This window comes from Varroa jacobsoni, unplaced genomic scaffold (genome assembly GCF_002532875.2).
Source record: "Varroa jacobsoni isolate VJ856 unplaced genomic scaffold, vjacob_1.0 contig01856, whole genome shotgun sequence".
In the NCBI taxonomy this organism is placed as follows: Eukaryota; Metazoa; Arthropoda; class Arachnida; order Mesostigmata; family Varroidae; genus Varroa; species Varroa jacobsoni.
In genome coordinates this window covers 1-15,953 of record NW_019214711.1, presented here as the reverse complement: position 1 = coordinate 15,953, position 15,953 = coordinate 1, and the positions used below count along the sequence as shown (strand labels likewise).

At 38.9% G+C, this 15,953-nt stretch overlaps 1 protein-coding gene and 1 long non-coding RNA gene across 2 annotated transcripts; one reads left to right on the top strand and one right to left on the bottom strand.

The window, feature by feature from the left end:
• The first annotated feature begins 3,846 nt into the window (after positions 1–3,846).
• Positions 3,847–13,977, top strand: LOC111272253 (uncharacterized). The gene is made up of 3 exons (XR_002687412.2): positions 3,847–4,328; positions 9,218–9,263; positions 13,897–13,977. It is a non-coding gene; the product is annotated as an uncharacterized LOC111272253 (long non-coding RNA).
• On the bottom strand, positions 9,782–13,161 carry LOC111272248 (fanconi-associated nuclease 1-like). The gene has a single exon (XM_022853569.2). The coding sequence runs from the start codon at positions 12,953–12,955 to the stop codon at positions 10,175–10,177; it is 2,781 nt and encodes a 926-aa protein (XP_022709304.1). The 5' UTR covers positions 12,956–13,161; the 3' UTR covers positions 9,782–10,174.
• Positions 13,978–15,953: the final 1,976 nt, after the last annotated feature.

Genomic DNA, 15,953 nt, shown 5'->3' with positions numbered 1-15,953 from the left:
CATGCCTAGTTAGAAAGAACAGGACCGCTACATTACGTAGCTTCTTAGAAACAAATAAGTTAAGAGGACTATAAGCCAAGCTGTATTTATCGTTTTTAGAAAAATTAACGCTGTGATTAATTTTAGTAGATTTAGCAGGACGTCGTTGGCAGGCAATATTTTTGATAAATGAGTTCGATTGACTGATGATTGATTGATAAACAATATCACTAGACAGCTCTTTTGAATTCAGTCAGGTGAAGTATGATTAGCTTAAATCGCTAAACTAATAAAAAAAAAAAGCTAAAATTTTTATAAGGCCTTCTTATCATAGATACGATGTTATCCAGCACAATTCTGTTATTTTTCTGACCGAGTTTGAGGTGAGTAAAGATTTACTCGACTGGAACCCGAGGTCTGAACTGGAACTTATTGTAACTTCATTATCACCTTGTTAACCCGTTACAGTCATCCTTGTTATCTTGCTGAACTTTTCTAGTTTAATTTTTCCCTTCAAATGAATTTAGTAAACCAATGTATCATCGTTCGAGTGAGTCATTCCGTTACCAGGCTGTGCTATGCCAGTAGTCGGTTTCAGGGGTTCGATCAGATTGTTTCGCGAGTTACGTTACCTTGCTTCCAATTTAAAGTTACTCCAATTCAAATATTCCTCTATTTACATGACGTAAAACTCGAAACATGAATATATTTCAATCTTATATCGTAGCCATTTTATAAATCACTGTTTTTTTACTGCGTCACTTCTTGTTAAACTTAATCTTTGACCCTAACTTTATAACTTCCGTTCACATTGGAGCCTATGAAAAAAATCTCCTTTATTATTTTGAACCAACCTTAACATCTCAGGGTTGAAAATTCAGTGTAAGCACAATAAGGAGTCATGTGAATCAATGAAACCGCTCGAATGCTATTCGAGATACATTACTGAATATCGAATATATCAAGATAGGAAGTTCCACAAGGCTCTATCTAGCTTAATAGAGGTTTACACCAGGTGACAGGTTAGTGGCGCTTTTTAACTTCGATCGCTCTTTTACTAGCAGTGGTGTGAATGTACTACTTACATTTATTTGAAGAAGAAATAGTTGTTTTAACTTTTACGCCCATAATCGCCTTAATTGAGCACTGCGGCTTCCGACACAAAATGAAATGTATCGACGCTTGGTTTTGAACCTAGACCACCTGGTTAGCTGACATGTATCTATGTTTAATAAGCAAGCACATTACTGCTGCACGATGATGCCGACAGATTACGTTAGGGTAAATCGATAGGTCCCCGTGATAGCTTAGTGCGCAACGTATTGGCTAGTTAATATGAGGGACTTGTTTAGGTCTAGGTGCGCGCCCGGGCATAGACAGAAACTTCGTTTCGTGATGGCTGGAAGCCAGTCAGACATATGTTTAACAAAAAGGCTAACGGCTATGATATCGGACGTAAAGCTAGAAAGCCTAACGGCTATGATATCGGACGTATTGGAGACACTGAGGTTAGGTTGATCGAAAACACTGCGCGCTTAGTTTTCGACATATTTGTTGTTGTTGCTTCTGACGGTTAACGATATGAAATGAGATCCAGGATAACGGTAAGTATAGTTATGTCGATGACTAGATGTTCTGAAAGACGGCAAGCTGCAAATCTGCTATTTTGCTGCAACAAATCAGACCATGTTGACTGTTGAGTTGTCACAGAGGTAATCCATTAAGTCTTTGCCAGTAATGGACTTAATTTCCCTTAATCGCAACAATGGCAGCAGCATTGGTCCGCCTGATGGCTTCTCTGGCAAGCACAATCGCTTGAGACTGCTTTTCCGTCATAGCCATCTTCACCTTTAGTTTCTTTGAGAAGTATGTGAATGTCCTGTAGTCTCCTGTGCTTCTGAATGCTTTGACGTAGATATGCTAGGATAGTCTCTGTTCAGATACACAGACGTGTGCTCATGGGGACGTTCCAGTCCGGCACTCTTAGTAAATCTAGTATTCTATATCAGTCCTCTGCAGCATCAGTGGGTTTCTTGAGAAAACAATGTGGGAAATCTCTTGTTAGAAGTCTGGTGGTACAAAGTTTGTTGGTAAAACCATGTTTGCAGGAGCCTGCCTGCCATATTGCGATAGAACTCAGAACGCTCAGGGATAAGGAGCGTCCACTTAGGTGCTCTAAAAACACTTCGATGACCGCTGTCGCTTGAAGAATGACGAGATGTTTTTAGCAAAGCGATTTCGTGTGCTTTTTTAGATTGGTTAGGCACTGTTCAAACGAGTCCATCCTTCATATTTTCAAATAGAATATCGAGTTCGTGCCCGTTGAATCGTGGCGCACTGCTTCAGGTATACCGTTAGCATAGAAGATGTACCAGCACACCATATAAGATTTGCCTAAGAACAGAGTTCTTTGTTTGAAGCCTAAGTTATGATAAGCGTGCAAAAGTTTTTGGACAAGATTGCTTAATATATAGTTTTTACGTTGATATGCATTTTGGCGATGACAGCATGTAGCGACTCACGATGTATGCGAGGGCTATCGGTCCCGCTAAGCTCATTCGTCTCATTGTGCGATTTGCTGTGATAATAACGCCTATTCTTGGACGCGAGTTTTAGCTCATGGGCCAATTATTTGGATTAACCTAGGATTCGGCGTCGCGTCAGGACCTCTATGACAGGGACTTCGTCCGCATTTATTATAACAATGGAAGTTGACGGTATACCATAGCAACCTAGAATAACCTGGCTTCTTCTTACTCGCTTGCAATCCCTCTTTTCTACTACTTCTATAAAAAGGAATTATTTTTTTTTAAACTTGGATTAGAGGAGCTTATTTTGTAAACTTTATTCACCAGTGGCAAGACCGAAAAGCTTGCTTGCGAATAAACTTCTAGGTACCGCGGCATATTCATCATTGACATGTGAAGCCATTGGCTAGATCACAAAGCTGACCGGACAACCAGATTTGGTTTTGAAAGACACAACTTGTGTATGCCACAAACTATATATATAGTTTTTGGCCGCCATAAACATCCTTCGAGATGACCGAAGAAAAATTCCATATTTGCCCGCATATTTTTTGTGTTTGCAGATCCATAGTGATGACTATCAGAAATGAATGAACAACTAGTGAAAAAGGTGAACGATATACAACGTTGCTTTCTTGATATACTGAAGCAAACACGAAGTTCTCTTTTCTTGCTTTGGAAGGCTCTAACAGCGCACATGCGAAACTTCAGGGGCATGAGATTGCTGCTAATGCAACTGAAAGGCCTTTTACAGATTGCTACATTTACATAGTGACTTAATGAGTTCCCACTCACTTGTTTAGCAACTCAGCTCTCTCTGGCTGGCTTCTGCAACGCGGTCATCAATTCCCTATTTGAACCACACAACATCGCAGTGAGCGACTACGCGATGCCCGAATACAACCATCGCTGATCCTATAATCTCTTTACTCATTAACTTACTCATTATCTAATGAATCTGTGCAGTATCTGCCATTTACAAGCGAAGTGTTAAGAATCCCACGAGTCCCACCTAAAGACCAAAAAAATAAAGCTTGCCGGAGATTCGATATTTCGATATAAAACTATTTGAATGATTCGACGTAAACATTGACGAAGGAACGTCCATACGTGTCTACACATTTCTTTACGACTACTCACGCCAAGTTTTATATTGACTTGAATTTGTGAGCAGCAGTCTACCTGATAAGCTAACTATAGTAATCGTTTATTGAAATTCGTTAGTTTTATGCGGTTACATTAGAGAGTTGCATATATGATTATCGTTAATGTGTTCGTTGAGACATCCTCACTACTACAGTAACATTGGTAACTATTACTGCATTTTGCTCTTAATGCGTATAAACAAAACTAGATGTCAACTTTAAATTTAATATTCGAATCATAACATTCTAATTAAATATAAAAATGACACGTTGATGCATAATTTATAACGTAAGCATAACACACAACAGTCGCAATAAACCATACATTTCCTGCTTATCACAAACCTTCACTTACAGATCACTACATGAATTTGGTGTTTTTCCTATTTTCGTAAAGATAAAGTTAGTTTTAAAGCAAGTTTTTGATAAAGATAGTTTTAGTCATGGATTGACCACTTTGTACAATGCGAGTGCCAAACGCGAATCTAAAAACAACTTCTAGCTCGACTTGTGGTACAATTTGTGGCACGGTCGAGCCACCCTGTGCGAATCTTTCCGTGAGTACAGCATAATTATTACTTCTTAGTCCGATATCGGCTTTGTCCACCAGTGATGAGTCAAACCCGGCAAGTTACATATATTTCTGGTGCAGGATTTCTCCTTTCGTCATACATACGTAGGTCTGATTGACATTTTCTGAGGGATTTTTTATTTGCTTATTGCAGCTCTATAGACATTATCCAGTCGAGTAGTGTTAGTAGTCGGCGTTTGACCACCGCCTTTTTGCCCGAGAATTCCGGCGACATAGAGATTGAAAAGAACACAACATAATCATTAGGTAGCTGTTCCTACCTTGCTTCGAGCCCCTCTGAAATATGTCAAAGGAAGAAAAATTGGTTTGATCAAGTATTTATATAAATAAAAAAAAGAGGACCTGAAGCTGCTTTCTAAATATGAAGCATGCATGTTTAGAATCTCTGACACAACCTTAGAGTACAAAAATAATCCGATTCTTCTATTTTTTTTTGCGTTTTTTCATGCTTGTAGCTTGCAGCACTAGGGGTGGTTGTAAAACAGATGTTTTGGCTAATAAGAGAATGATACAAAGACGCAAAGTCAGTGATTTAAAATTTTATACAGTATATCGAAATATAATTTTCAAAACTGTTTGAATTGTTCAAGGTAAACAACCTCTCCATGAATAAAACAGCTTCTGGCTCATTTTATCTTTCTCCTACCAAAGGGATACACATGCAACTTGATACAAAGAAGCAAATAAAAATTTGTATAACAGAAGCATCGAGACCTGCCCATTAGTTGATGTCCATTATCTCATTGCGATGTAGAGGTTTCGACAGCTGCCTCTCCCTTTTCATCAAGTAGGTAGGATCAGAGCTTGGTTTAATCTCACATTTCATGGCCTTAAGAAATATATTAAAGTTAAAGGAAAAAATTGGACGTATTAATATATCAACTACTGTTGCCAAATACAGGTTGTGGTTTTCGACCGTGTTTCGATAGCACTTGTCTGTGTTTTTTGTGAGAAATCCGAATAACTCAAAATGTTTCTAGATGTCGTTTTTTGATGCGTTTGGACCCGATCGAATAGTGATCCGCGCTTTCTTGTTTGTGTAACGGAATTACCCATGTGAGCTAAGTCATATTGGGGGACGACCTGGCATTGCAAAAGCACAAAAGATAAGAGTACGTAAGTCGTCTAAGTTATTTTAGATTGCTTCGGAAAGCGAGCAATATAGCGTTTTTGTTATCTGTAAGTGAGCAATGAATATCAAGACAAAGCTGTTGGGAAATTATCGACGACTCATCTGGATTCTGTGACGAAATAGTTCCTATTTATCTATCCGGACTCTCAGACGTCCTATTTATTAAAGCAAAAAGCAAGTAGCAATGGTACTCGTTTTTTTGCATTTGTGCTGCTCACTTTTGAATTTCGGTGTATTGCGATCTGAGTGACTTAAGTAAGCTCCTTTTTTTTCCTTTAAAACACTATCTTCTGCCAGTACCAACTCCAGAAAGATTTTTCTGCAATCATGTGCGTGAAATGACATTTATTAAAACGAAAAATTCGTTGACAGAGCTATTTGGTGAGCCTAAAGCCATAAGCATTTAAATCAGCTAATTTTATGAAAGTTAAGCGGGAAATTGAAGACGCATCAGTACTACTAGTTGTCCTACTAAGTTTGCAAAAATAATTTTGAAACTTAGAAAGCATTTGGAAAACCTAAAGATTGCCTATATATGTGCTATATATATATAAGTTTATTGTGGTTAATTATTGCGTATATTGAGTTGCCTGTAAGACAAGAATATTTTCAAGGAGACTATAATTATTAAACTGTTTTCTGCTGAACGCTTTAGCGTTAAAGGAAAAAGAGATCGTACTTTGTACCAACCGTGTGATTCCGAGACGCCCTTCGAGGCAGATATCAGTTAGTGTCGGTCCTGTTGATCTCAAAATAATTTCAAGTCATAACCTTTACTACGAAATCAGTGTATGCCAAGCAATTTTTCGTACGGATTATTCAACACTAACCCATTTTTGTTTGAGGATAACTGACACGCTTTAATGCAACAAAGCTTGGCCAGCTACTCCGTCTCTTTTTAAAGTTTCGCCATAAAAGAAAAGTGAAAAGCAGACTACTATGTAGAGCAAAGAGCCTTGGTATTTTACGAATCATTTGTTTAACCAGCTGTATATATGTATATTACGTGAAAGTTTGTGATTCACGCTGACATATGCCATTTAAATACAAAAAAATATAGATTAGTAATAATAAATAAAATTATTTACTTTTGTTTCAAGATAGAGGCACCCGTATGTCATTCGTTGATAAGTGATAAGAGCCAGTAACAGGACCGATATGTAAAGATTTCTTTTGCCCAAGTTCATTAATGTGAGAGATCCGTTTAAGAACCACTAAAGAAAGCTATAGGAGAAACGTGTACCAAAAATAAAGCACATAGAGGCCTCTGTGTCGTTTAGGTGTGCATGCCTGTCAAGCAGCAGACGCGCGCTGTCAAAAAACGCTCCAACATATAACAGGATTACCAAGTTGCCGCCTGGATGACCCTAGATCTGCAGTGAAGCGTTGAAATTCACTTCTACAATTATTTCTAAGGTGGCCTAGTGCCTGTATAGAAGACGATTTCGAATAGTTATGTGCTAGTTAGCAAAAGCAAAGTCATACGATTCATATTCGTTCTGAATCTAACACACCCAAGTAAGACCTCTACCATGCGTAATAAATGTAATTTAACATTATATGGGAGAATGATTTACAAATTAGGTTCTTGTCAGCATATATTCTACACTCTTAAGTAAGCATTTGCACATAGCCAGACAATCTTCCAAATAGCTGTGACAATTTATGTGTTTTTTTGCATATCGGTTTGACAAGGCTTCACTAGTTTTAAAATGGCCCATCTGAAAAACATCGGATTTGTGGTAACCGTAGACTCCAATGTAAATTGGAGGAAAAGTAGTAGTAGTAGTAGAAACCGACAGTGGCTGAAAATGTGCGAAAGAGGCGTAAAATTGGAGAAATAAGTCGAGCCTTAAAATAAGTTCCTCAATAGAGCCGCTAAAAAATGTGTTCAATGTTTTTTTTACCCGAGCGGCTTAAAATTTACACGGAATTTGGAAGTTGCAGTGTGAGGTAGCGGGCTACATTAGAGTATAACAGGTTAAAGATAACGGCTTAATGGGAGCCTTTAACGGAAGTGTGTTGCAGTGGATAACATGAATAAACTGAATGAAACTAAACGTTTTAAGTTGTACGTATGGTACCGCATTGCCGCTAAAGACTCCATCCGGCGGCTGCCTCGGATTCGAATCCAGATCACGACGTGCGCCTAAGATTAGGCTAATCTATCATAAGGACAGGACAATGGGACAACGGCTATAGGGTAATAACAGAGCAATGAAATAGCATAATAGGACAATAAAAATAATTGTAACGAAGTAACGAAGACAGTGCAATGTGGTGATAAAACAGCTGCAGCAAATTCGGGTTTAGAAGTTGCGTTTAGGCCGAGTATGTGTAAGCTAGCTTTCGCAATGAAACAGCGAAAATCATATAATAGTATTGAGCAACGTCCAGCGCGTCTGTACGGTATGAGTCACGAAGAAGTGCATAAGCCTGAATGACCACAAGCAAAGGTCAGCGAATGTTATAGATGTGATGCTTGCATAAGTAACAAAACTGACGACATTCTCTTGGTCCCTATATTGTTTCATATGGCACTATTAGTTTTATCTTTTAGCAAAATGTGAAAAATGAAGCGTATTTACGAGATGTATTAGCAACTGTGCATTCACAGCCTCTGATGTTCATTTGCATTTTATTATTATTATTATTATACAATGGGTGTCCGGGCTTAAGCCCTAGAGCTTTAAAAAAATCACTTTCAAAGATGATTAGAGGGTTCTCTGATATTCCAGCACGGCAAAACTACAACTCGCTTTTTTCAGTTCGTGTCTGTATTAAGCTCGGCGGAAGCCCATTGGATTAATCTATATTAGAGTAATTAAATAATTTATAATGCTGTTTCGATGCTACGAATGTTGCCCAGTCCGTCCAGGTTCGCCTATTCATTATCAAGGTCAGTGATCCAGTAACCATAATTCGCGGCAGCAATTCTATTGAATACTAAGTGCAATACATATTCGTTATGCTATGATATCTACAAAATAGAAAACCTAGCGCCAAATAAAAAAATGTAAAATTCTGTAGACACACACAGTACAAGCACTGCGTTGTTTCAAAAAGACCTCATTTCCTCATGGTTAGCTCACCTTAGCCGTTGTCGGTGCGCAGTTGTCTGAAAAATTCTTTCCATTTTTTTATACTAAGTCAATTTAGTCAAACTAGCCATTCAATTGCGTCGTAAAATAACTAGGATGAATATATTATCGTGCCCTGAGCGTAGTAATAAAAGGTAAATCAGACAAAATTCAACAGAGAATATCGTAAAATCGCGTTTAGTATGTGAAAAGGTCATCCGACGCAGCTTTAGCAGTACCCGCTTAGCTTCAATGACGTCTACGAATAACGCAAGGTATCCTCCATGATCTATCAGAGCTTGTTCAAGTTATAGGTGCGCGTTTTAGGATAAACCACTCGTTCTAATTAGGCACCTACCGATCAAATTCCTAGTTCTGACTTTCAACTACAATGTAATTTAGTGACAACTGAAAGACGATATTAAGTCAGGATCTATTTAGCAGTAGAATACTCTCTAAAGAAAACAGTAAACTGTGTGCTATCTACTTTCTACAGTGGCTTTTGAATGAAGCTGTATATCAAATCACAAAAGAGTACTCTTGTTTATCATCGAATCCTCTTTTTTTGCAGAGAAGATATTTAGCTGAAAAAGTATTTAATTGGTTTTCAAGCGATCCGTTTTCAACCGATTGTGGTAATAGTTGTGCACTACGTTATTTCTGATGGACTGTAAATAAAACCTGCTACATTTTCCACAACGAACCCTCAGCTGCTTTTTTAATAACCGGCCCCATTATGACTGTCTATTGTTGCTTTACAGATTTTCCATCAAAGGAAGTGGGACTCACTTCAAGCAATGCGAACAGGTCAAGTAGAAGACGGGATAGAATACCTTGAATACGTTTAACAAATGTTGCACACTGACGAACACATCCGTATATTTTATGTAGTGTTACTGATACCTAAAAAATTGATTTGCTTTTTGTAACCGATATTTACGGATACTAGAGCGTGATAACTTGTGAAATTTCAACGATATACTGTGTTCGTAAGAATTGCTATATATGCCAGGTTAGATAGTTACTATCTTACGTGACTCTGCAATTGTGCTTTACTTGTATCCTCTTGTGCTGGAATATCCTGTAATACGAGCCAACAAATTTGGCATATCCTGCCACCGCTTCATTCTCTCTTACATCGGGATTTATAGATGGCGCTGAATGTATATTGAAGAAGCGCGAATTTTGATTCACTTGTCGATGATTTAGAATCCCTTAACCCTTTACACACTATTTATTACATTATTTTATATTCTCTACGAATAAGAGCACTGTAAGAATGACTAGTAGATAATTTTAGATACTTTAATAAGAACGCCCAAAAATTATAGGTTCGTATATATTTGATGTATAAGAAATGTCAGAAATGAAACGTATTCAGATGTATATACCTGTATTACACAGACCCATTAAAATGACCAGTTTTTATGAATAATTGTTTACGAACGGGCGAGCTTATTTTGGCTACCTCAATACCACACCACCCTCAAAGGGCGACAAAGCTAGCCGAATATACCTAATACACCACTCGGCTACAGAGCTGCAATATTAATACTCTAATAGGTTTTCGAGAAAGAAAAGCTAGCTAAAAGTTATAACGTGCCCCACATGTGCGAATATGTACGGACACCTATATAAATATGCAGTAAAAAATGGCAATGGAGAAAGTTATGAGAAAACAAACTTCTCTCGGTTAATCAGTTGCGGATTTTGGCGGGTCAGATGCGAATTTTTCTGCTATGCACCGAAACAATGCGGCAGGTAGCACAGTCTACCCCAAGGGACAGTAATAGGTGCATCCAATAACGTTGTTTCGTTGACAAGATATCGCCAGGACCCTTGACTTCAACTACCTTCCAACGCCGCGTCTTTTCATTCCAGAGAATTATGTCAGGAAAGCCGGAACGATAAAACCGAAAGTCGACGAGTAACTGACGGCAAATAGCCACAATAACGGTAACAGGGATGCAAGCAACCAATGAGGTCACCTCATCCACACTGAGAACCTCCCAACTGAAGAGTGGATTGACGCGGCCGCTGTGTAGCACGTAATTCTTTTTAGCAATAGAAACCATTTCGTCTGAGGTTATTGATTCCAGTGTCGCAAGATGTTGATCTATAGCTCGCTTGCGGTTTAGGTAAAACTCTGGATAGCCGAGGTCAAGTGGACCCGATTGAAATTCATTTATATACGAGGCTTTCTGTAGCCATGCGTTCCGACGATGTGATGTTACCTCCTTCGGGAACAGATCTGGGCGGAAGTATTCTCGATGAGGGATTAGCTGGACTCCAACAGGTACCACCTTCTTCTTCTTTGGCGGTGGCCTTTTTGATTGTCGATCTCGACGGCGCTTTTTCGCTGGTGAAGTAGACGCATCCACTTCGTCATCGTTGTCGCTGATATTGACGACGTCGTCCTTCTTAAATAGGTGTTTAATCGCCTGCAACTCAGCTTCCAGAGTTAAAGCGATTCCTTTTGGTGCTGGAGGAACGGGTTCCGTCTCTAAAGGCTCCGCGAAAAGTACATCCCAGCAAAGTACGGCAAAAAGCATATGTATACTCCGGGTCTCACCGTGCACACCGTTTGTATAACCATGTTGCAGATAATGCTCTATAGCGACAGCCTCTGGGCCTACAATCTTCTCGCCTATTTCATCCACCGTAGCAAATACATTTCGTCTACCTATAATATCCCGTTTAGTAAGTTGACCATATATTACTTCTATTGGGGCTTCGATCGGTGGGGTAAATCTCTCTAGTTGAGGCAAAAAAATCTCGAAACGTTCTGCTAATCGCTTAGCTCTAGTATATATATCAAACATGTGTTGAGGGGCGATGCTATCTTTTAGCCCAATGCTAGCCAGACAAAGAGAGTTCCTTGGCAGTTTTAAATGAGAATCAATATCAAGAAGAAGTCTGATCCAATACATTCCGCGCCTATTTTGTTGTAGAGACGTCTGCGATAGAACTGTATAATATAGATCAATGGCGTCCTGATATCGTTTGTGGCGTTCGAATATCTCTGCGCCGATCACAAGGCATCGCATTAGGCAGTAACTGTAAGAAAAACGTTGCAGAAACCCTGGCAAAGCTGCGTCCTTGGAAAATCTTTCTTTAGTGCAGGAGGACATAAACCACTTGTATGCTTCTTCAAATTTAGTGAGTGCCGTATCCCATTTCTGAGTCTCTGTCAGCTTTGATAGCCGAAATACATACTGACGCGCATCACAGTACAAAGCAAACTCTTCGGGGTTGGAAAACAGTGTGGGAACTATATCGACAACAGTATATTCAGGGAAGAAATAATTTCCCCGCATAAATTGGCTGATAGTAAATAGATTGCACACACCGTGGTCACTCTTATCCGCAGCAGTTGTGAATGTGTCAAAATGACTTCCGAGAGAAACGAGCGTCAGTATTCTAGTGACAGCGGCAGCGATAGAATCTTCGATGAAATAGCATTGTTCTATAAGCTGCTGTCCGCACTTAACAATGTTATGTCGAATTCGTTGAGCGCCAAACAAGGCGTCTTTTCGTCCAGCGTGAATTATTAACTCTTCAATTGTTGCTGCCTTTGTCGTACACTTCTTTGGATCACAAAACGTTCGGCCTAACGCGACGACGTTCTTTTGAGGTAGAAGGTCAAGCAAAATCTTCAGATCATTTAGATGTGTCTTATCATAGAGAAATCCAGCTTCGACCAGTTCCTTCAGCAGTGAGTCAATATGGTCTATGTTATAAGAAATTCTTGACCGTAGAATCCATTGGTGCTTTCTCTGATATAGCCGAAGCCAGAGTTCCTGTGCACCTTCGTTAAGAACGAAGAAACTTGACAATAATTTTTTATCCTTATAACTAAAAAGCTCCTTTTTGATAGCCTTTTCATAGGCGTGCCGAAATGTTTGAGCTTCGTAATTTTGCGTAGCTCGTTTCGAAGTAGATGTTTCAGGTTCTGGAAGACGGCCCATAACCTCGTCGGTGTCATCGTCTACCAGCTCCACATTGGGCTCTTTCAAAGGAGATATAATTTCTACGAGAAGCTTTGTGTCGCTTCGTGGTGCATCTTGGCTGTTCGATTCACATGCGTCACTTTCCCGATTAGGAACTCGGTCTTCTGTTAAAACTTCGCTTGATATTGTCGAAGTTGCCTCTTGCGATAGTTCATCACCACTTCCTTGTGCTACGTTCGTTCTCTTCGTCGGACTGGGTGAAAAAAGTTTCCGCGCCAAATGTTTACCGAGCTTCTTACTCTTCTCATCACTGTCACTATCACCAATAACAAGAGCTTTGCTTGACGTATCTCCGTTACTCCGCAGAATCTTTGTTGCCTTGGCCTTCGCTGTTTGTTTCGCAAAAAAATGATGTAGTGTCTTAGGGACCTGGTTTGACTCTGAGCTGCTTGAGACAGATTTGCGCTTTACCGGTCGTGGGATAAGTTTACGCGGGGATCTTTTCCTTGGAGAACTCGAACTTTTACTCGGACTTTGTGACAATGACATACTTAAAAGGACGTGGCATCTTTAATATACGAAGACCACAAAACAATGACATGAAAAAGCGTCAAGAGATAACCAGTCAGCTTGGAGAACGATATTCAAAGCCGGGTTGCCTTCAGCGTTACTCAGCTGGTCTTATGCTTTCGCTTTGAATAGAAGCTTCGCCTTTTGTTGGTAAACAAAAACCAAACAGAGTTTACGTCCAGACAGGTACTGAATTTCAAGAGACTTTGACAGAGTACGAGCTTGCTTTTGGTTAGAATAAAAAATGAAGCTTATAAATGAAAAAAAAGCACTCATTGACAAATGCATGTTTAGGCAATGGGCCGCAACGCTGGGAAAGCTAGTGCCGATCAAAGTTTACCAATCCATTATTGATAATTCTGGCTATGAATATGCTATACTTTTTTATACACATTTTATAAACTAACTTATAGTTATATGGATAATTGATTTCAATAATTGACCAGAGATTAAATAAGCGATTAAGATAAGTTATGCGAAACCAGCGGAGATTTCGCTCTGTAAGCTGTTGTGCAGCTTAAGGGTCTGTTAACTGCTTCCAGATGAAAAATAATTTACTTACTAAAATTGGGGACATGCAAAATGATATAGTTGCAAGACCAAACGTAGACCTATTTTTTTCACCAACGATTTTCAGAGTGTCAGCGGCCTAAAGCAACGCTTAATGGCTATACTGAACATAAAATTAAGAATATCTATGGAGGTTTGAAACTCGGCGTAATTTAAGTCAGATTTGGAACCTAATTATATTGGCACACGCCTTTAGGCAAATAGGCATTAGTTAAAATCAAATGACTATTTCTTCTCGGTCTATTTAATTTAAAATGAAATGATCTAAACCGCTATCAACATTTAGTTACGTAAAATGTATAGCAACAGCTTATTTCTATCTCGTTTTATGCATTTTATATTTTATGTAGGTTCCAGGTGATTAAGAGACCGCAAATGGGAACGCCTGCTAAATGAATGTCTAACAAAATAAAGATTTATGCAAACATAATGCATTTATATTCATTTCGAATTGTTCCATACGACTTTTCAAAGGTGAAAAGCGCACATATTTTTCTTAAATTTTGAAGCCATGTCACAGTTATTAATACAATAATTGTCGTGACTTCGTATACTAAAGTTGGAATAACGCGAATCAATTTCTAAACCATCTAAAAATCTTTATATAAAATAGTACTTTAGCAGAGTACGAATGCTATGGCAAAATGCATTTTCAGAAAACGTAATTTTAACTATAAATTGGTTTTAAGTGCAGTGTCGTATTGTGTGTCACCGTAGCGTCTGACAAAGAGGACCATGAGCAAAATTTATTTGTTTGTCCACGGGTCGCAAAAAAACAAGAACTGTGACCAGTAGTTGTTCACGCTAAAGGAAATTGATTTCACGCAGTAGTATTTAACAGGTCTTCGCGGCATGTAGAGATCTTTGGTTTGGAAATAGGCCAGGACATTGAATTCAGGTATAACGAAGATGTTGAACAACTCTTTTGTTATAGTCCAACGCTTGTTAATAGCCCCTTAGGTGTAATACAACCGAACGTGAAAAGCTCATCAATACGCCGATCATCTCAAGGACAGATGCGACATCCGCGCTAGGCGAACCGACGTTTCAACAGCTTCTCTCCTGCTTGTACGCACAGACAAATTGTGTGGCTTCTTTTCAGGATCCTTGCTGGTTGACGTAAAAAATTCCACTTGTTGTTTGCTCTAATTGATATTATTGATTACTGATTTTACTAAATATTTAACGGTTCTTTAGCTTTTAGGTACATTCGTATCAGAATTCGACATAAATGAACAATGTGAACTAACTATACCGCTATAAAAAGAACAAAAAATAGGTTTCATATATTTTTTTTGTAATAAAGTGTTATTTTTAGATTTTATTATTTAAGCAAATAATTGCTTTTGATAACATTTTCTTTCGTATCTTTTCGTTCCCTTTTTCTCGCTGTACTTGCTCTCATTTTCGCACATTTGTTTTTCTCTCGTTCGCTCGCTCTTCCACTGTTATTTTTATATCTATTTATTATTATAATTATTATTTAGCTCTTAGTTGTCCCTCCTTATTTTACTATTTTCTTGACGTCGCTTCCACCTTATATTTCCACACTTTTTCTCTCATGTCTTCCCATGTCATCGTAAAACAATTAAGCGAATAAATTACATTTCTGGCCGAAGAAAAATTATTACAGGGCAGACGTGGTGACATTGCCTCGCCGGCCTGAGTTTCGGATCTTGCTAACTGGGCGCTACTTGTCGTTAATCATTTCCCTCGTCCTCCGCAGGTTCAGCTTTAACCTTTATTCTGCTTTTGCCCCGCAGGCACAACAGAAGATGGATAAGCAAAACGTTCATACCACGATACCATCAAAACACTCGGTTCAAACCAACATTTTCTCACACATCTAGCCATCACACTGACGCACAATGACACATCAAACACAAATCAAGCGCACGCCAAACACGCACATAAACACGCCTATACCGGGGTAGCCACGTGTGCACGCATACCATCCACAAAAACAGGCGGTCTTCGCAACTCTTCTCTCAGTTTGGTTGTTGTTGTTGTTCCTTTTGGTTGTTATCACCACTAACGTCAACGCCATCATTTTAGTTTATCTAATTTTGTTTCCTGCTAATCTTTGTCTCAAATTTCCTACCTGCGTATTCTACTGGGAGTCAATTTGAGTACAAGCGGAAGTTTCCTTTATTGATTTTTGCTCTTTTAGTGTCGCCCTTTATTGTGGCTGCTTTGTCTACTGCGATTAACTATTTAGATTTTCACTCCTCGTTCCTTGTTCTTCTGCTCCAGTTTCAACTATTTGCTTCTCCCGTCCAACTGGATGTGATGCAGGGAAGGGTCTCCTGTCTATGTTTTTTGTGTAGAGTTCTTTTGCCGCCACTTCTGCCCTTACTGCCGTAATAAACTTGTGTGTCTCTGTCCGCATGGATTTCTGCTTTTCATA

Coding starts and splice junctions, on each gene's coding strand:
- LOC111272248 (XM_022853569.2), bottom strand. CDS start 12,955: ATGTCATTGTCACAAAGTCCGAGTAAAAGTTCGAGTTCTCCAAGGAAA.